At 36.6% G+C, this 22,841-nt stretch overlaps 1 protein-coding gene across 1 annotated transcript; it reads right to left on the bottom strand.

Moving 5' to 3' along the window:
- Nucleotides 1-18,218: 18,218 nt before the first annotated feature.
- On the bottom strand, nucleotides 18,219-21,425 carry LOC149829603 (peroxidase 5-like). The gene is made up of 4 exons (XM_090015209.1): nucleotides 21,216-21,425; nucleotides 20,901-21,092; nucleotides 19,252-19,417; nucleotides 18,219-18,713 (listed from the first exon to the last, which is right to left on the bottom strand). Exons 1-4 carry the CDS (start codon nucleotides 21,423-21,425, stop codon nucleotides 18,307-18,309), a joined length of 975 nt encoding a protein of 324 aa, XP_089871335.1. The 3' UTR covers nucleotides 18,219-18,306.
- Nucleotides 21,426-22,841: the final 1,416 nt, after the last annotated feature.

Here is a 22,841-nt window from a genome sequence, read left to right as displayed (position 1 = left end):
TTACCTGAACTGTGGGTTTGAATGAAGTCCTCGAGACAAAAGATTGAGAAAACCATGATGGGACCTCCAGATTTAGCACAATAAATATGAGAGGGGTTTGCAAAAGTAAGACAATGGAGTTCCCTAAAGCTTTGAAAAGTGATTGATCTTGGGTGCCTCATGGCTGAGACTAAATAGATTTTAAGGTGACCTTTTGTGAAAAATATAGATGTGTCTCGACCTTGAACTGAAAAAGACTCTCTATGGCAGGACAGTGGGGAACACAGGAAAGTGTGCAAATCTGAGAGCCCAGGCGCTCAAATTTAAGAAGGGAAGGATCTTAAAAACTCTTGTTATCAAGTCCTGATAAGGGATAACAACAACGCTAGGATATATCAAAGATGAACATCAAACTCTCACATCATGTCGAGATAGCTTGTAAAGATTGCCAATAAGATAAAAATTGTAATTGATTCAATATGATTGAAAAATGTGCACCTCTATCCGAAAATATTCCCTCTTCTACCTAGAGTATTACCTCCAACTGGGTTAACTCTGTAGAATCAATGATCAAGTTCAAATTATTTCTGTTGGGTTTCTTCAAGGAACCTATCCATTTTCTTGATATGAAAAGAGAGGAAGATATTTTCAGCATCATAAAAACAATTGGCGAAAAGGATATTGATAAAAGAATTTAACATAAATGAAGATTCTTGGCAAATTAGCAGTTTGATATATGAGGTTTACCCATGATGATCTTTTTGTACACCTTTGAGATGTAGAAATTGAGCTCTCTTGGGATTTGGAAAGAATTTCATCACATCAGCCTTCAACTTGTTGATGTTCTGATTTTCTATAGAAGGACACGTCATAAGCTCCTTCAACTTGGAGATGTTATGAGTCTTCATTGATCCCAAGAATAATATTCTCTTTGATTGAAATCTCTTGATGATAGCATTGATCAAATATCTTTAAGAAATTGGCGAGAGGTTCATCGCATCAGCCTTCAACTTGGCGATGATTTAAACTTTTCCTAGAAGGGCATGCCACATGCTCCTTCAAATTGGAGATGTTTCGAGTTTTCTTTGGCCCCGGGGGTCTAACTCATATATCAGTCTTCAACTTGACGATAGTTGAGAGATCTCTTTTGCAGATAGTTAATTGCAGCTTCAACGATTGAAGAGATATTGAGATTGAGTGAATTTTTTTTATCACCCAGGATATTTCCACTACCTTTATTGCCAGAAGAATGGTCTTTAAAATGTGATCAATATCAGTTCACTTATGACTTTTCAACATCATAGAATTTTCCTCTGCGGGTCATATCGAGGATTTTTCTTCATCCTTTTGGTTGACCAACAGAAAAAAGTTTGAATTTTGAATCTTTCTTTACAAAAGTCTTTTCCCTCTTGGACGGAATACCAAAGGTAATATGAGGTGAAATTTTTATGCAATAAAAGTTTGAGATCAACAACTGTTTTTTATGACAAATTGACAAAATATTCTTGAAATCTTTAGTGAAAGAGAGTGTTTGATATCCAACTGACACATCTGTGACTAAATTCGCCACTCCTTTCCCCAAAGAAGAGACTCAGACTTGACCCTTACCTAAACGGGTAAAAAAAAATGCTTCTCTCTTCCCTGAAGAGGAGGTGTTTGCAAAATGAACTTTCAAAGATAAATTAAGTTTTCATCAAAGCTTCCTAATCTTAGGCTTCTCATATGGAAATGTGGTTGATTGGATAAGGTCGATAAATTATCATAGAGGAGCGAGTCCATCACACTCTCCCCAAAAAAAGGGTTCTCGATGATGTGATGGCTAAGGTAAATGGTAAATGGGCTACAAAGAAAGCGAGTTTCCATCGAAACTCTACTTGAAAATGAGTTCTTTGTGTATGGCAAGGTTGTTGTTTTGCAAACCGTCCGCGATAAAATGAGTCCCTTCAATCTCTCCCTAGAAAAGGGTTCTTGCAAACGATGGTGAATTGCATGTAGAAGGAACAAGCTCTCTCGAACTCTCCTCGAAAAAGGGTCCTTCGCAAAAAAAGGCGATTGATATTTGATAATAAGCCAAATGGTAAATGAGTTCGACGAGAAGGTCGAATCTTGAAATACCATGATTGGCAAATGTGACTTGTAGGTCGAAAAATGATTGACTTTAATAATATTGGTAACCTGAAGGTAAAATTGATAACCCGTAGGCCTGCTTGACAAAATTGGGTGTCCCAGAGGTCTGCTTGGTAAAAAAGGGTGACCTGGAGGTTTGATTGATAAATGGATGACCCAGAGGTCTGATCGATAAAATTGGTTGACCCGGGGGTCTGGCTGTAAAATGGGCAGTGATGAAAAGATCCACTAGCAAGTTGGATATGAAAAATGGGCATTGACAAATCTTGAAAAGATCAGCGCAAGAGTTGATCCGACAGAAAAACCAGCCCGAAGGTCAAGTTTACATAAAATGATTTTGATAAAGATCAACCAGGAGGTTCACAATTGGAAAATTGGCTTGAAAACAGAGTTTTGATAAAGGGTTCAACCCTAAAATCAAGTTTGAAAAGACTGATTTCAAAATAGGATTTGTGAAAAAATTCAATCATAAAGTTGATTTTAAAAAGCCCAATTTGAAAACTGGATTTTTGAAAAGGAGACCAACCCGAAAGTTAATTTTTTGAAAAAGGGTTCAGTTTGAAAACTAGATTTTTGAAAAGTCTCAGTCTGAAATAGTCTTGAAAAACAAAGGATCCTAAGGATCAAATTTTGAAATGGAATTGCTTTTAATAAAAAGGATTTGTCCAAGAATTGAATTTTGAAAAGGAAATTACCTCAAAGGTTGAATTTTGACAAAAAAACGGTTGAAACAATTTTGGAAATAGGCTCAACCCGAAGGTTCATTTTGACATGACCGGCAAAAATAATTTTGATAAAAAACTCGACCCGAATGTCAAATTTGAAAAAGACCGGTGTTTTGAAAGCGCTTGATGATTGTGATCAAAAAATTTTAATTTTCACCCTCACGATGGCTTGGACACTGTCGGGGTCTCAGGATTATCCCTTATCCTGAATGGGTAATGAATTTGATGCAAATGAATGCAAATAGATGGTGAGAGATTTTGTTTGATCCTGCCTACATATAAGATATTTTGAGGTAAAGACAACTTTTCAAAAAAAAATGCCTCAGTGTAACTAGGGAGTAAGATATTGAACAAAATGATAAATAATTGATATTTGAAGAACGCTCTTCGAAGATAATAAGGGAAAAATTGGCAATGAGCTTCTTGATTGATTCGGGAGGCACTCTGAAAAAGGTCGCTCCTCACAAAAGACATATTGCAAAAGGACAAAGAGCAACAATATATAAAGAAGATGGTGCCAACTATAAAGAAAATTGATGCCTTATTGATGCATTGGAAGAAGAACAAGAAATCGAGAAAAGAATTGAGACTACATCGTCCCTTTAAAACAACAGAAGCAAAATGAAAGAAATGAGGGTGCATTGATATCATCATTCTTCTTCATGTCTACAAAAGGTGTCAGTGAGATAGCTGGTTGATCCCCCTCCTTGTCTCCTATAAGAAGTCCTTTGTCGATGAATCTTGCACAATGTTCTTGAAGATGAAACAATATTCTAAGTCATGCCCCATTGCTCGGTGGTACTCGCAGAATCGATCCTTATATTTTCCCATGGTGACAGAAGGATCAACGGCCTTCGGAAGTCTTACCATGTCTTTTGCCAGCATGTACTCGAGAACACTCTTGAGTGTTTGATCCAGTGGAGTAAGTTTGTAATCGTGGCTCCAACCGTCGCGTTGTATCTTTTGTTGAGTGCTTGGTTTCTGCTAAGGCTTGGTCAGGACAGTCGTTTGGTCTTCTTTTTTGTCCTCAATGAAGAGATTCTTGTCGATACAGTCTTGGATGATGTTCTTCAGGATGAAGCAGTACTCAGTGTCATGTCCCATTATTCAATGAAATTTGCAAAATTGACCTTTGAATCTTCCCATGACCATGGGAGCTTGACCAATCCCTTAGTCAATATGTATTCGAGAACTTTTTCATGCGGCTGATCTAGGGGAGTGAACTTGTGGTTATAACCCCAACCATCATGCTTTATCTTTTCTTTCTGCAGAGATTTCTGGTGAGAGCTCGACTGGAATGACTTGTTGTCTTGCTTGAAGGTGTTTGTCTTTTTGCTTTCAATGTTGCTTCTATCAAGCTTAGAACCTCCAGTGTCGTTGCCATTGTTGTTGCAAATAGTGTTCATGGAGAAGGTGATAGGTGTCTTCTTCTTGATGAGAACCTTTTTGGAATTGGCTTCAGCTTGCTTAGACATCATTTTAATCATCATTTTCTAAAACAACTGATATATGGTGGGATCGTTATCATCCTTGTCTGTCTGACCCTGTCCTCTAGCAGATCTTAAAGAATCCATATCTTGCTTGCTACTGCTGCTCTAACTAACATGCTGATATGATGCAGTCTTCTAACCGGATCTTGTCTGAACCACTCAGAAATACTGATGTTCTCTATGGAATGAGGTGGATGGTTAGAATTTGAGGATGCCGATTTGAATGAAAATAAATGGAGGGAAAATATTCGGTAAGAATTAGGTCGACAGTTTAAAGGATATCCCATTACCAGGGATTGGGTCATCACTGAAATTGTGACAATTACGTTGTTACCCTGATTAAAGAAGTAAGCAACTAAGATATGCCTTGTTACCTAGGCAAGGTCGTCAACTATGAAGAAACTATCATTTTGAAAGAAAAGAGATATCTCTTGACAAAGCAATCTATAAAAGGATTCTTCTGAATAAAATCAGTGGCAAAAGGGAAGGTGGGTGGACAATTTTCCACTGCAATGATCAGGGAATTTACTAGAAATATGAGAAAAATAAGATGAAGAGATTTGAAAACAGATAAAAGGATTGAAATTAAAGGATCAAAATCTAGGAGAAAAAGGAGGAAAATACATGATTTTTTAGAAAAATAACAGACAGAATCAAAACAATGCTAGAAATTCGAGATTCAGAGGAAAAGGAAGGATGAAAATCGCCTAGAGTTTTGAAGAAAAATAGAGCATTTAAAAAATCGTCCAGTGTTTGATAAAATCTTTGTAAAAATAAAAGAGAATGTAAGGTAATACAAGAAAAATAAAGGGAAAATAGTGGAGATACATTCACACATCATGCACAAACAAGTATGTGCATACAACACTCCCTGAAAGATTGACTCTACATGCACAAGTTTTGAAATAGTTGTAGGACTCTAATCCTAAATCTAAGGCTTAGATCATATGTGTTCAATCATGCTATATGGATATACTCGAGCTGAGGCCCAATGTATATGGCATAAAAAGATTTTTTTCGGTTCTAGTCTCATGTTTTCCAACATCCTTGAGCACCTGCTGATATACTTTAGACTATGGCTCTCGATATGTGGCAGGGGGGTTCGACCCAAATAAGTGGCCCAGTTGTGAGGCTTTGTCCTGAACTATGGTTTTGGAAGAAAGCTCAGCAACGTGGTGGCCAGGTAAAAATAGGTGGGGCTATTTTAGAAAAATGATCAACATGCAAGGAAACAGAAGGCTCTAATGACCAAAAGAAGTAGAATTTTGAAAATTATGAGAAGCAAATAATGTTTTCAATCAGATCCTAGATTGAGGAGGATTGTATGAGACCTAAGTTTATGTGAGCATGAATAATGCCTCCTCAATCGGTCCTACCAAACCATGCCTAAGTCTATATGCAATCCATATGAGCTGGGTTTGATTCTAAGCTCCTAGGTTCATATGAAATAGAGCTGACATTGTAGAACACGATTTTAGCAAGTTGAAAAGAGCAAAGCACTAGGTTGATCAGGCGAAGACATCTCCCATCACGGTCGCCAAACCTATTATCATTACAAAATTTTACTTTTACAAGTCAAACTGACCTTTTTAAAAGGTTTTGAAAATAACTCGCCTCTATTTTAAAATGCAAGAAAATTCTGTAGAATGCGACTTGCCTGTCAGTACAAGGGTCAACCGTTCATCGTGCCATAACCATGGGTAATCGAACCAAGGATCAATCTTATGCTTTGTTTTGCTCAATTGTCTGAATCGTTATTCTATTTTCTAGATGCATAAAGAAGCAGACATATACTATTTCTTAGGAAAATGCAGGTTGAAAACATGAAGTATGCTTGGAATTTGCGGAAAGGAGGTGCTTTGAAAATCATGATTCAGACTTGGAAAAACATTCTTTTGAAGAAAGGAAAACTTAGAAAATCGTGAGCCAAACTTAAAGAAATTTTAGAAGGAATAAAAACTTGGAAATTGTGAGCGAGACTTGGAAAAGATTTAAAGATTTTGAGAAAATCAATTTTAAGGAAAAGAAGACTTAGAAAATGATGTTGACTAGCTTATATGATGAATAAAATATGGTTTTTGGAAAATCATATTTGGAAGATGGAAATTCAAAAAATCTTTAAGAAATCCTTTTTCTTTTAGAAATCGAATTTGTATAAAATAAAGAGTTTTTATGTGCCTTATAGAATTTGAACAAAGTAAATTCGCCACATATCCCTGACTATGGCCACGAATATGTTTGAATATATTTTGTTAAATCCTAAAAGGAGGGTTTTTGAAAAGCTTTTGAGAATATACAATGATTTTTGAAGATACCTAAGAGTATAGGTTGTTTGTAACTTAAAAGAAGATGATAAATCTGAGTTTTATTTGTATTCTCACTATGACCACAAATATGAATTTCACTAAGTTTATCAACTCCTTAGAAGCAAGTGCACGTGCCTTTCATGTTGACCATTGTAGAATTTAAAATATGTATATAAATGATCAAACATAGCAGTTGATATTATGAAATAAACTATATGCAAATGCAACCCTAATCTATGTAGAAAGAAAAATGTCTTATTTTAATTTTACAATTATAATTTTCATCAATAATTGAAAAAGAAAATGAGAAATAAAAGAAAATCCAATCTTGAGCTTTCCTGCAAAATTAGTAAACTTGTTAGTAGAAATATGTAGGCTTTTCAGAATTTATCCAACAATATCTGGAAATTGAATGATTTATCCCGATATAAGTCTTTTCTCATGCATTAAATAAAAATAAAAACTTTAAATAAACTAAAAGATAGATGCATGATTTAATAAAATATAAGACTAAACTAATTTATGAAATTAGAATTTTGGAATTAAGGGAAAATGACCAAAATACCCTTGAAATTGATATTATTTACAAAACAGGGTTAAAAATAGGATTTTTCAAAAAAGATCCTTGTAATACGCTTAATCCGAAAATCAAACAGATTCAAAATGATGCCAAATCGGGTGAAGATCACCCTGATATGATTATGAACATGATCAAACCCTAAAAATATAAAGGTTTTCATGAAAAAGATGAAATAATAGAAAAAGATTGATTTTTGCCCATATTTCAGTTGAATCAGGACTCTACGGGCATCCAGTTTTTATGAAATGACTAAATAACATATCAAATGATCTCTAAAAATCATGAAAATCGACATGGACACTGCTACTAACCCTAAAAATAATATGCAATCAAAAAATATTTTTTTATGATTATTTTAGATATAAATCTTAAATAATAAAGGAAAAATATGTTATTTTACCTGCTTTTCCATACCTATCACCGTGTTAGACTGGAACAACATAACAAACAAAGATAAAAAAAATTGAAATTTATTAGAGATTTTTACAGATCAGGAATACGATCTCTGGTTAGAGAGATACGAATCCAGTAAAACGCACTTGATTTTGGCTCATGCATAACGATGTAAAAAAGATAGACCCGGTTTACGGTTTATAGAAAAATAGCAAACTTTCATAAAAATTCATAATTTTTTTAAAAGATAAACTAGATATAACAACGAGAAAAACCCTTTTTATGGATCAGAAATATGATCTTCGGTGAGGGAGAAATCATTCTGGCAAGATGACCCAGGGTTTTAATCATGCCTGACGATTCAAGAAACACAGACTCTGATTTTAGGTTTCAAGAAAATAGAAAAAGATGGTGAAAAATCACAAACATCATACCACAGAAACTAGACACACAAAAGGATCGGTCACTTTTTACGGATCAGAAATATGATCTTTGGTGAGGGAGATATTGTTCCGGCAAGATGAACCTGGATCTGAACCTTACCTGTCGGTTCAAGAAACACAAGTTCTGATATCGGATGAAAATAAAATAGTAAACAATCATAGAAAATTATAAAAATTTTACAGATTAAATTAGATACTCTAACAAAGACTCTACTTTTTATGGATCTGAAATACGATCTTCGGTTAGGGAGATATGACTCTGACAAGTAGCACCTGATTCTGCATAACATTTTAATAGTGTAGAAATCATATTTCAACTTTGATTTTTGAAAATAGGGTTACAAAACTCAAAAAAAATTGTGAGTCCAGTGCATGTTAGGAAATCCATTGCCTTTCACACCTGATGATTATGAAGCGATCTCAATTATTTCGGGTCTGTAGGGAGGAACATTCGTATAGGAGGCCATATCAGGGAGGTCTTGTGAGTTTAATTATCTTCTATCATGGCATTACTTGAGTTGGCATTCATCAGTAGAATGATCAAACTTACCGCAGAAGAGGCAGCCCTCTTGATCCCATGAGCACATCTGACTCAGATGGGCTTGGTGGCATTTATAGTAAGGCACTTGTTGTCATTCAGTAGTCTTGGTCAAGGCATTCCTTGCCCTGACCAACTTTTGGTAAGTCATCTAATCTGAAAAGAGTCTCATATTAAAGATTGATACAAAAAGAGTTAAGTAGAAATTACTTATAGTGTGATGCGAATGTCAGATGATTAAGAATCTCAATTTCTTTCTTTGTCTCTAATACCAAATTTGTAACGCCCCAAAATCCCAACTTGAAAAATTTAGGAAACTTTTGTATTTTAAACCTTATTCAAGGTTTAAAAAGGTATGCAATGAAGTAGTTATTTGGAAATACCAAGTTAGCAAACTCTGGGTGGGTCACAGAAGAAAAGTCCAGCAATACCACATAAACATTTAAATACACTTATTCAAATAAAAAAGGCTTAGATTGGAATATTTTCTTATAAAATGTCCATTACACAAAAAAAATCAAAATGTGCCATGGAGAGAGATTAGGTCCTTGATGCCTCTGTATCATCACACCATCGTCTGTCGCAGTCATTCACTCGTCCCCTAAAATGATTAGGGATCAGACTACAACCAGCCTGGTAGGTACAACGATGTCACAAGGTTGTATAAAACTAATACAGTATTAAGTATGGTTTAAAAATAATATACCACACGCAATCTTAGCAATCTGTGAGTTTGTACAAGTGGAGCAGTGTTTCTATTCTGAACAAGTTGTGTGTGCATCATGTTATTGTATTGATATTTACCAAAATGTGGGTATGCACAAGAGAAATTGAAGAAACAACTGAGATCATTCGGGTGTCAGATATTTTATGTAAAGTGGTAACCTGAATGATTAGTTGAGTATGATCCAAAGGAGACAACCTAGTATCATTGTTTAACTAAGGATGTATCCAACTTCTACAAAAGTCATGGGACCTACCACCTAGGATAATAAATGGTAGCCTTGTCTCCTAACTCTGATGACTAAGGACATCGAGTCATTGTCACTCGATGAGCATAGTTGTTAACAACTTATCCATCAGAGCTTGTACCTACTATCCTCTCTCTTGATAGAACACAAAGGTGAATGGGTTTATCAAGTCCTATTTATTAAGGAGTATGGTAAATACCTAACTATTAGGACATCATCTATATGTTAGGGTTAGGCTTACAATTTTATTCATTCAAGCAACTTATTCACCATGCTCTAGTCTTTTAAACTGAATCAAGTATCTTGCATGTAAAGGCGATCTCAGTATTTTGTATGTAATTCATTATTAGCATCGTGCATCATTGCAAAACAAGGTTTCTTTTAAACCTCAATACAATCTCCAATGTATGAGAATGTCATGCATGTCTAGTTGTACTACTACAATGATGATTAACCCAGTTTTCAGATATAAGATCAAATAGGTAATCTAGGAAATTGTGATTTCCTGCACCTCGGGTTGACGCAGAATAACTACTTGGGCACAACAATGCTTACGAGTAACCTGCCTATTTGAGGCAGATTAGACCAGCCACCTAGGGAAGAGTCCCAAACAACATACATCTGTATGAAGGCATGGTCGTGTCGTCTTTGCTTGAGCATCCATAGCTCGTGCGAGCACTTCGTTGATTGAGGAAGAAATTTGGCATTGTAATTCCGTAATAAACGAAAATTCTTTAATGCTTGTTTAGAGAGATATGCACTGTTGTGCTTACATTGTATCTTCCATGGTTTATGAGAAACCTAAGCCTTTATTGGGCCTCAAGCTATGATTTTAAGTGATTACATGAAAAGAAAACTAAAATCTTTAGTGTTTTGTGCAAATTTAAAGCCCTTCACTTAGGGGTTTCATCATTAAATATCATTTTGTGTGGGATAGATTATTTGAAGTGCTTGAGCACTTAGAATCATTCACTAATACGTATATCCTATACATATACACAATTATTGTGCAATTATAATTAAAAGCAAAGCAGGTATGCTAAACGCGTATGCGTCAAATAAATGCGTAAAGTATATATGTATTATTTCTACACATATAACCTGCAAGTATTATGTAAAAGCATAGCGATGTATGAAAATGCGTGCATGCCCAAATTAATATATAAATGCATGGCCTATGTGCGAACAGCTCACCAAGCTAAATAAATTGCATAAGCAAGTGGCCTAGGCACAAAAGCGTGCCAGGCTAAATAAATTATGTAAGCATGTGGCCTAAGGGTGTAATGATCTGCCTACCTAAATAAATAAATAAAAGAAATAACTGTATAGATATAAGTACAAGTACCGAACCATAGTTACAAGGGCACACCAGGGAACACCGGTGCAAACACTCTTAGTGCCCTAGGGGGAGTACCCCAAGGACTGGCCTTGGGTTTGCACATGATGGTAAACACAATAAGAGTGTAGCAACACGCAGATTGACATATGTGGTATCAGGACTCTGCTACCTTATAGCATGTTTGCTTCACAAGAGAAGGCTAGACAAGGTCACAGGTATGTATAATAATATATTATTTTGACATAAATATAAATATGCATATTAGAAATGCACAACCTTCATTATCGTATGTATTTTCCCTACCTTTTTACAATTTTGAGTAGTGTGGGAGGTCGTGGTTGGTGCGGCAAGCCTTTAGTAATCTCTAAACTGAGATAAATAGGAAGTGGGAGGGAAAACCTCCTCCTGCTAGTTCCTACTTGAGAAGAGAGCAAAGATGAAGAAGTTTTTTTGATCAAGTAGGTTCAAACTCACTCTAATTGGACTTGATCTTGCTCAAGTGGGTTCCATTTCACCTCAAGTGAGCTTAGTCTAGGTCAAGTGGATTTTACCTAAGTAGGCTAGGTAGCTTCGAGCTCACCTCAAGTGGGCTTGGATCTAAGTCAAGTGGGCTTGACCCTAGCAAGAGAGAGAAAAAGGAGAGAGAACGGGGAGAGAGAAGCAAGAGAATGAGAGGGAGAGCCAAAATCATGGCTAAAAGGAGACTCACTCTCCTATATTTATAGGAAGAAAAAGTAGGGCTTGGGTCTGGATATAGATTAGTTCTGATCTAGACCCAAAACTCAAAAGCATTAAAGGTGATGTGACAAGGAGCTTGTCACATCACAAGGCATTAATGGCACTTTATGTGATCTGACAAGGAGCTTATCACATCACCAAACTTAGGCACAAAGTAACAAAATGATATTTATGTCCCCGTGGGACCCACCAGTTTCTTTTATGGGATATTTATGTTTGACCCACAAAATATTTTGTAGGGTCCCTATGTTTAAGGAACCTGCCGACATTTTTCTGAGAAAAAACAAAATTGGTCATAGGCTTCATCTCGTCGGGACTAAGCGAGTTGGCTCATTGAATTTTTTTTCATTTTGCTTAATGAGCTTGGTATAGTCCTCCAAACTTTTTCTGACGAAAGTCTTCGAGCAGGTTCGTGTATGTATCCTAAGCCTAGTGGGCTCATAGAAATTCCTTTGTTTTGTATTCTTATGTTAAAACGATAAATATATGTAAAATACCTCATATATTATTACATAAAATTTGTGGATCTTACACGAATTCCCGACAGGTTGGAATTCATTTCAGATTGCTTATTTACCTACATCTCCATATCAACAGGGTTATCTTCTTTTTCCTCTTTAATCAAGATTATCATGAGAGAGGGTTTGCTGCCTACTAAAGTGTTGTTCTTGCAACAGATTTTTGGATGGAGCGAACTGCTCCTGTGTCTATGATATGTGCATAGAGATGATGGGTTCTTATATGAGGTTGATACATTTGGCTTGAAAGGGATTGCAACATTTTCAGGGATATGCCCATTTCAATTGAGATAGTGCACAATATATTCAAACAAGAACTCGGGGAAATATTGACGCGCTTATAGTGGCAGGGTCCCGATCTAAACCGGAATGGCATTTGACGATTGGGGGGAGGGTTATAGCCTGGCTTATTCCAATGCTTTTCTACTCTATTGTTATCTTTCTTTTCTTTTATCTTATTGCAGTGTTTGGATATCCAAATGATATCTTATCATTTGGTTTGCCTCATATTTTTCTTATCTATTTATCAATGACATTTTTCTTTCAAAAAAAGTAACCTTACAATTTAAATTATAATCTAGGCAGAAAATTCAATTTGAAATTTAAAGTCAGATTCAAAATTTAAATTTAAATTTTAGATTAAAATATAAATTTAAGTTTTATATGAAAATCTAAACTCATAATCCAAAATCAAATTTAAGTTCAAAACAAATTTGAGTTCATACTCATCATTTAAATGATGATACAAGCCCATAATTACAATTCAAATCTAAACTCATAATTTAAATTTTGTTTGAAGTTTAAAATTAATTTGAAAATCAAATTCAAACTCAAGTTAATTAAAAGTCTGAATTCAAAGCTTAAAATTTAGAATCTAAATTTAAGTAGAAACTCTTCAAAATATAAAGTTCATAATCTAGATATCCTTTTTGTAAAATTTAATTTCAATTTTAATTTCTACTCCAAACTCAATTCAATTCCAACTTGAACTTTAAATTATAATCTTACAAATTAGCTATCTTACACAATTAATTCACAATGTAAAATTCATTTGAAATTCAAACTCAAACAAAAATCAACACTCAAATCAATCAATGAATTGCAAGAATCAAACTAGTTATCTTATAAACATGTTTCACATGCACACATACATCTGACTTTTGTGAATGTCACTTTTGTGAACATACTTCCAGAGTTTATGTGAGTTTTTAGTCAAAAGAGGTTTATGTGGTATCCACACAAAAGTCATGACATTTGCAAATATGTGATGCAAACTTGCAATCAGTCAGTAAACATGTGAAAGTAAGGACATTCACAACATATATTTGTGAATATTATACATATATTTCAGAATGTACACACGTTTTGACTTTAAGCGAGTTTTTAGTTAAAGGAAATTCACATGACGTTTGTGCAAATGTCAAGACTGTCATAAATGTATGTAGAAAATCTACCAAGGTAGAACTTTTAAATTCTAGAATGTTCACATAGGGTTTGCGGACCTCAAAAGATGTGTGCATTTGATACGCGAATCTTTTTTGTTGGGATTCAACCTAGCCAGGTTCGCAGATTGTTTGCAGATTTCATCATGTCCTCAAAATATTTATATGAATCTCCTTGTTATTGAGATGTTGCGAGTTTTGTATGACGTGCATATCTATCGCGTAGACATCAACAACTTTCCTTGTGCGAAGAGTAAAAATCTTTTAAAAAATCAAGAATAAAAAATTTGGGCATGAGGATTTTGGTAAATTATGAGGCATTTCTAAAATCATGCAATTTTACAAGAACAATACAATCATTTTTTATTATTTTATCCTTGAAACTCTTGGAGCTGCCTTTATAGTCATCAATCTTCGTAAACCTTCGAGAATGTCATTGCCATGCTAACCATACATGTAAACATGAAGTTGATTCCTGGGAATTGGGTGCAAAACTTTTTTTTCCTTTTTGGCCATGTTACTGTAAAGTAGAAATGAGGAATTTAATACTGAAAAAAGATGTAAATGTGCATAGTAAATGATCACAAGATGCAGTTATTGATAGATCTCTAAAAATAATGATAATCATAGTGCTCTCTTGATTGGCGGGAGTTATGACCACCAATTCTTTGCCCAAAACATCGATAGCCCAACTTATCTTCCCTCTATGTTTGTGCATCACACCATAGAAGATACTATTTATGAAAATTTTTTTGCAATATTTTGTATTCTGACCCTGCTTCTCCTCCAAGTTTTTGTCATCTTAAGAAGCAAGAGGTTCAGATAGTGGCTAAGGTTTGTAGCAGGGATCCTTTGTGTGATCTTGATCTATTACCTTCAAACATGGTTTTCAGATCATCGATTAAGGGGACTCACCATACCTTTGCACAGACGCTTTGTGATACCCAATCTAGTTGCTTGGGCATTTCTTCCATGCCCCCTATCAAGTTAGTGCTCGAGAGCACTAAAAAGGTGTGCAGGTCAAAAAGGAATGAAATCGAGATGCTAAATGTGAACTCCAAGTAATATGACTGAGGTGTTCAAGGAGTAGGATCTCAAGATGTACTTAGTCTACAATTATCTCCATCTTGTTGGCTCTTTACCAATGGGACAAGTGATCATCATCTAATGTAATCACCATCTCATCACTTAGAATCTTCGATGTAATTCTTTCCATACTGAGAGTTAATTCATAATTTTATTTTTATTTTAAAAAAACAAGATGCAGTTTTTAACAATTGCATTGAGACAAGCGATAACAAAGAGTGTTTGTTGTAGATTAGGCGAAAACCATCACTTTTGTTTATTAGGAAAAGCTTTCTGGATAATGTTTTGGCTTCAGGATCACCTCTACCGAGGCAAAAACACAGATTCCGTTCATTCATGAAACTTACCTTTAGAAGGCCTCTTGGATATGATACTAGAGCCACTGCAGATCCAAGAAGAGGTTGTTAGGCGATTTTACTTGCCTCACTTTCTCATTAGAAAGGTTGAGTTTGATCATTCTTTAGTATGAATTGTGTCTTATCAGAATTCCGAAGTAATGGTCACAGTAAAATAATACAACCATGACCATGACATGAAGTCTACACTCACTTTTACTGTTCTTTTCTCGCATGTGTTCCACCCCGGATTTGTGCACTGAATAGTGCGCGGTAATGACTAAAAAAATTTAAACCAAGATACGAAAATCTGATCAAGCTTATTGGAGAAAGCAAAAACTATTTTAAGAGGAGATATTGTTTGGTAGTGTAAAATAATCTAGGCTTGGCATAAACAGTGCAGTTCTCGTGTGGATAAAAGCACCAAGATGCGCTTGAAAACCCTATATTCTTTATTGGTTCTAAGCAGGAACCTTATATGGCTTGACAAGGGTGTGACTAGAAGATTTTGGGTCACCTTTGTTTAGTTTCCATCAGAGCCATTCTCACCATTCCAAATCACATTTGCTTCAATATATATCAATGTGGTGGGGCAAAGCAAACGGGTCCTTGGTGTGAAACCTGCTTTGTTTCTCATCACCACCACCAATATTGTTGTCATGTGCACAACAATTCTACCAAACCGACGTATGGCCCCTTGATCTTACTTAACCAGACAGTGGGTACACTATTAGATGGCTGACTTGCTGATTGCAATAACCTTGGGCTCATACATTGTAGACTTGGATCACTAAATATGGGAGGCAACCTAATTGGAAAGTAGAATTGATCCAACTAAAACTAATTTGGGATCCGACAAAAGCCTACTAGTTTAGTTGGTCCTAGGACTGTGTAATCTGGTACCAAGTGGTGTATACTTTTTCTTTTTCTTTTTCTTTTTTTGTTACACGGAGCCTGGTGGAAGGTAGATCATAGATCGACCCCCGGGGAAAAAATTCCATCGCTAGGACCATCGTTCCCTAGGGTCTAAGCTCGGCATCGGCTTATGCAAGAGGATATGACACCTGCAGGATTTGAACCTCAAACCCGTTATGGCGACAAACCTCACTAGGTCATACTGCCCCACCACGCCCATCCATCCAAATCTCTGTTTTGGCTTTTAACATTAAGTGCATGCATACACCTACATGATTGCTCATCTACCAAGCCTTAGGTCATGAGGTAAGGTGTTTATTTTCATTTACTTGTAGAATTTTTGTTAGTTTATGTTTAATGAAAAAACACCAAGCCCCTTGAATAGTCATAATCATTTAGGCTCTGGGAGACATGCATGAAGAGGAGCTGAGAGGGTATCAGAGACAGTTATATGATATATGGCAGGGTCCAAACGGATTTGTACTGTGCTTTTGAGAGGGAAGCTTGAATGTCGATTGGAAATCAGTCAACTCCAAATACTAGAATTTTCAAATTTCAATTCTTCTATTAAAGAGTAGGTATTTACAACTTGAATCACACAGATTTCCGTAGGTTCTTGAATTTTCAATAGTTCAAATTTTTTTACCCTATTTACCTCAGTAAATCTTATATTCACATATTTTACATCATTACTGACCCCAATAAGGGTGCAGTCAAGAGGCTTACAACTAGACTCACCTACAACCAAGCATGATGAGGAATGAGGAGTTGAAAGCCTGAATTCTTGAAAAAGTTATGCTTTCAAACAATAGAGGGAATCCACAATTTCTTTGAAATCCATTTTCCTTGAACTCCAACTTTCAAACAATGGGTCAGGGTTGCACATCCCTAGGCAAGAACCCATAAAAATTAACGATGTTATCAATGGTATGATCATAAACAACCAAAAGAATAATTAAACGATATATTTGCAGTGGAATAACAGCTTATTCCATAAAGAGGCTCGTATGTACGCAGATGGGTCGGATTTGCTTCAGATGTAAGTCATATCCGATCCTGCCTATTCGTATTTGGACTCAGATTTAGATTTGGATGAAATTTAGCAAATCTGAATCCAATAAGCTTTAATTTAATTAGATATCATTTTTGCATGTATTTGATTCAGACGTGGCTTGGATTTAGATCTGGATTTTTATGTGAATTGTAAAACCAAATCAGAACCCGATTATTATTCAGAAGCGATATATCGTACTCAATCTGGCTAATGGGATTAGGATTTGATTGGTTGTCCATCTCAAAACTAAGCCATTGACATCCCTAACCCTAAGAATCGTGTATCAAGGAAGCAAATACAGTCAAAGAAACGCTTGAAAAGTTGTTTCGGACTGGATTCTAGCCTAACCATATGTGAGCAAACCAATCAAAAATATGCTTGAAAACCAAGTTTTTACAACTGAAAAATCGAAAGCAGTTTGGATCCTATCTAGATCCAAATCCAGTCATTTAGGGCAACTAAAGCCGGTATATGAACGGTTGGTTTTTACATGGGAAGAAAGAAAATGGCACAGTTCTAGACTTCTAGTCTCACACAAATAGTTTTAAAGTTTTGGAAAATGTCGTGATTTTATTGCCGGATTTTCAAAAGCCGTTAAAATGATAATAAAGTGATATTTTCAAAATATCAGTTATTATCGTGATATAAACATTTTTTTATATATAAGCAAGCTGGGGTTAGGCAGACACCCACCAGTTATGCAACAGAACCATTGGGTTTTGAACTTGCAACGTCCCAACACAAGGTGACATCCACTAACTTCTCCTAAGGGACAAATGGGGCCCCCTTGGTAAATATTTATCGTGATATAAACATGCCAAAACAGTTTTTGTAATATTCTTATATTATTCACACTTTTTTTATAAGGAACCCTCACCGAAAATCAGCCTTACGGGCAAAAATACACTAAAAACCCAAGTGATGGAAAGAGAAAAATGATAAAAGAAGTTTATTGAAAATGGAGATGCTGGGTATCGATCCCCGTACCTCTCGCATGCTAAGCGAGCGCTCACCATCTGATTTACATCTCACCTTTGTATTTATTATGTACTCTCTCTCTCTCTCTCTCTCTCTCTCTCTCTCTCTCTCTCTCTCTCTCTCTCTCTCTCTCTCTCTCTCTCTCTCGTGTCTTATTTTTTCTAGAAATTATGTTCTGTGATCCTGCTTCACTCAGGTCGAAACGTCTGATCTTGCTTGACTCCATTCCAAAGCTGAGAGCAGATTTAATGATCGGGGCTTCTCACCAAAGCTCGCCTTCTATTGATACAAACATAAGCTTACAACCCAACAAGAACAAGCACAAAAATCTAACCCCATATAATATCCATTAATTGATAACCCTACAATTGGACCTAATCTCTCCAGCATTACCAGTGAGCACACCGATCTGACCCATCTTGATCATGGCCTGTGCGAACCTGTTCTGCCATAGGCCTAAGTTGCGGGAGTTCTGACTGACTAAGCTAGCTGTCGACAAGTTGGACAGGAGTGCTTGATCTGATGTAAACAGAACTTTGCTAGCCAATATGTTAGAATAGTAGCTATTGTCCAAGCTGTAAGGAGCAGTAGGGTTCATGGGAACCACCAGAGTAGCATTAGGGTTCTGCGGGCATTGCTTCCTCAATTGAACCACATAAACCGGATCGAGGCTCGGGTCCTGTGCAGTCGTGGTGTTGAAGTTGTACAACCTGTTGTCGAAGGAGGTGCAATGCGAACGGCCGATTGAGTGGGCGCCTGCAACATGCAGTTCAGTTGCCAAGGAACAATGATCTAATGTTGCATGAATAGGTAATGGTTGATATAGCTTTGTCATGTTTTTTGCTATGTTCGGATGCGAAATAAAGCATGACCAATTTCATGACCTACAAAGTTTACAAAATTGGAGATCATGAACTTGGTCATATTTAGTTTTGGTTAATAGTTCAGATGTGAAATAAAGCATGACTAAGTTCATAACTTAAAGTTCACAAGATTGGAGTTCATGAACTTGGTCATATTTCACATGATGTCCAAAGTCGCACTAGGTAGTAAAAACTTTGCAGTGCTTTTCTTTCTTCTTGGATATCAGATGTGAACCAAAACATGACTAAGTCATGACTTACAAAGTTTACAAAATTGGAGTTCAAAATTGCTCTAGGTAGTAAAAAGTGTGTAGTGCTTTTCCTTCTTCTTGGATAACCAAGATACAGGAGAAGGCAACTCCTTAGTTAATATAACGCGTGTCTACCGATCCAAGCAACGTGCACATGCACTGAGAAGGGCGCGCGCGTACCTGAGAGTGTAACCATTTCTTCCTGAGTTAACCCTTTGGCTGCAAAAGATTGAGTGAGTTGGGCAACCGTAAACACAGGAGGTGGTAGGTTAGTGTTAGCCTCCGATGCCAAAGAAATCCTTCCATCTCTCCTCCCCGCAGGGACGTTGTAGTAAAATCCTGATAGCTGAGAGAGAGAGAGAGAGAGAGAGAGAGAGAGAGAGGTTAATTAGAAACTTCCAAAAGAATCAAGTTTATTGGCTTGTATTCATGACCTGCACACAACTAGGATTTCGGTGATTAATTAAATGTTGAGCTTTTCACTAAATGAATGATGTAAATTACATTTGTGGAGTCCGATTTGATCAAAACAACTTGCATCAATGAAATCCCAAGAAGAGGAGCGGTACGAAGATTGGGATGACATCGGGGATGAGTGGAACCGATTTGCCCAGATATATCTTCAAAGATTGATTTGACTGGTTTTGTAAACAATTGTTTCCAATTTTACTCATTCAATAAGATATAAGACCAACAGCTACAAAGCACATGAGTTCATTAACTTGATCTTAGGATAACTAATTGACTGGAACGCTATCTACTTGGTGATATAAAAGGTTTATTCAAAATAAATCTTTTTTAAGGTCAGGTTTATTTAAAATAAATGATGGAGAAATTTGGAACTAGTGTTTTGGTTTATAATTTCTAATTTAAGAACTAATTGGTAGTATGTGTTTGACGATAAGTGAGTGTAAATACAGCAAGAAGCGGCGGTACGGTCTCATTTTTAAGATCGGTATAAGGGCTTACATAAACGTTTATTTTTTTTTTTATGCTCGACGTGATAAGGCAAATAAGCTTTTTTTTATATTTCCACAGAGAAACCGCCCCAGGATCAGAGACCTAGCTGAATTCTATAAATTACACTTTGATTTTTCTTTATAACAAGAAATAAAAACAATTGCACGTTCACGATTGTTTTCATATGCATAATATGGAGGAGTGCATGATCCTATATGGACAGAATTAATTAATCACCTGAGGTGGACTTCTTGTCATCATCATTATTTGGATGGCCGGCAGGTTATATGTTCTCACCAAGAACACCACACACTGTAGCTACAGTGCCTGTTTCTGGTCTCCAATGAGGGCTGCGTGACGCTCAGTGGGATGTAAGGGGGAGCCGTACATCAGCCTGCAGGATCTATGATAATGTATGGCTTCCCTTACACCTCACTGAGTGTCACGTGGCGCCCAATGGGAACCTAGAAACATGCACTGAGTCCGTGTTCCTGAGGTGCACACCCAACACCCTCTCATTTGGATGACATGAAAAGAGGATTAATCACACACAAAGAGACACATGCAAACAAAAAGAGAGAAGATACACATTGTAAGCTATTGCCATGGTGGAGCAGATTCGGTGATCGGTCCCGAGTACTTTACAATGTACGGACCATACGAAACAAAGAAAATTGCTGGGCACGTAGGGATTTAGATCTGCTATTTTGTGTTTTACAGAGAAGATCTCTGCACCCTTGACGATTTTTTATGTTTGTGTTTTATGTAGAAAATCTCTGCACGCGTTAGCGATTTTCTGTGTTTTGTGTGTCCTGATCACCTAAGCACGGTCGGCATGGAGTAGAAATACGTGAAAGCATATTACTTACCACCTCGACGCTATCCCTAGCTGCGAACGCTAGAATATCAGCACAGGAGACGACTCCTTTACAAGTGGCTTCCAAACGTGATTTTGTCCTATCAATAATCTCCAGCCCACGAAGGCTAGGGTTGTTTGCAGGAGAGTCTTTCTCTGCTGTGTTTTTCGCTGTTGAGTCGATGAGGACAGATCCATCACAACCCTTCACAATCATTAGAGAAGCATATAGTTAGGTAAAACATGAGACTCATGATGCATGGCTAGCTCTTAAATGACTGTCATGAGGATCAATATATATAGGAATATAATTTCATTTTATTCCTACCCTAACAAAACAGTCATGGAAATGCATTCTTATGAGGCCAGCACCCAGACCAATGTTTACGTTGAGGGCTTTCCTGACTTCATCTTCAACAATAGACTCGGCATCATCACATTTATCGTCATAGAACCCTACTTCAAGTTGAGCTCCCAGATGGGCAGGCAAGAAGAGACCCACTACTAAAACAATGAGCACCCTCATGATCCAATCCATCTCCAGTTTACAAATTACGTAAGACGCTCGTGGCCTCTATGCTTCAATAGAGAGCAGCTTTATATAGAACAATAAAGATGGTCTCAACTTTGGTGTTCACAATAATCACACATAGAGACAAATAATGACACTTTTAGTATGACTCTGCACCTTGTCATCTTCTACCATTGCTTGGTCCCCCGCAACTGACAGGCTGTATCCCAATGATGGAGGGTGATCAGGTACAATCACATTGCACCTCATCCTCCCAACTAAAGCACTTTATTGAACCATTTGTGGAGTTTTCACAAATTTGATATTTTTGTTGCTTTTATATAGTGAAGGTACACCTCAAGGTTATGAAGTCAACTCATTGGGGTTTTTGACTTAGGTCAAGTTAGTGATCTAAACGGTTCAGATCCTGATGGATATGGCCAATATACCAAATTTGATTAATTGGATGTTGGCTAAACAGATTCAGATTCGGATGGTGAAAAGATTGTATCATATCCAGGTTTTTACATGTCATCAAATTCGAATATCCATCAAATATGGATATTTGCTAGATTCAATAGAAAAAAATTAAAACCATATCTGCATCTAATTACAATGGGATACATTTAGGCTTACCAAATCCTAATGAATGGAGTTGTATACGGTCGGATATCGGGTAAACTTCAATCCATTGACATCCCTAGGTCAAGTTTTCCTCTGCCTTGTGACCAACTTGAATTGCGGGAGATGCTAGAGATTGTCAGAGACAAATGACCTAAACCTGGTCTTTTGTCGATCTCAAGGTCCTACAACAAAGTGGCTGATAATGGGGTGGAAGAAAACGGAGAAAGGGGGGACTAGATTGGCTAAAGTGCCTCCCAAAGCTCCATTAGCTCAAGTACAAGAGATTTTTGTAGTGACAATATCCATCTTTCTGAAATCTTCACAAAACAATGAGATAACTATGAAAAAAGGATGGGGAGAGGCGAATTTTTTACCACATGAAAAATATTGTGAAAATGCCTTCAATCGATGAACAACAATCAAACTCGAAGACGAGAACAGGGGGAAATGATATCCTCACTCACACCAAACTTTGGGTCGCAGTAAAATGAGTCAGATTCATGAAGAGACTACGAAAAGCATTTGTGGTCGGTGCCATGGTTAGAACATCACTTTTCAGTGTAAGCCTAATGGGGACGAGATCAATACACATGCCAAGGGGATGATCACCTGACAACTCAACATCTCGTACGATGGTGGAAGAGGTGCAATTGATGTTAATTGGGAAGGAGGAAAATCATCCTTGAGCACCTCGTTGGCAGCTTCCAACAGAGTTGCCCGTCTGAGTAAGCAAAGGCCTTATAATTGATGTAGAAACGAGCGATACATATCTGGGCCCATATCTCTTATTGGATCATTTGAGATTCATATTATTTAGTT

This window comes from Nuphar pumila, chromosome 8, assembly GCF_984573655.1.
Source record: "Nuphar pumila chromosome 8, dmNupPumi1.hap1.1, whole genome shotgun sequence".
NCBI classification, from domain to species: domain Eukaryota; kingdom Viridiplantae; phylum Streptophyta; class Magnoliopsida; order Nymphaeales; family Nymphaeaceae; genus Nuphar; species Nuphar pumila.
This window is presented reverse-complemented; position numbering and strand designations above follow the sequence as displayed.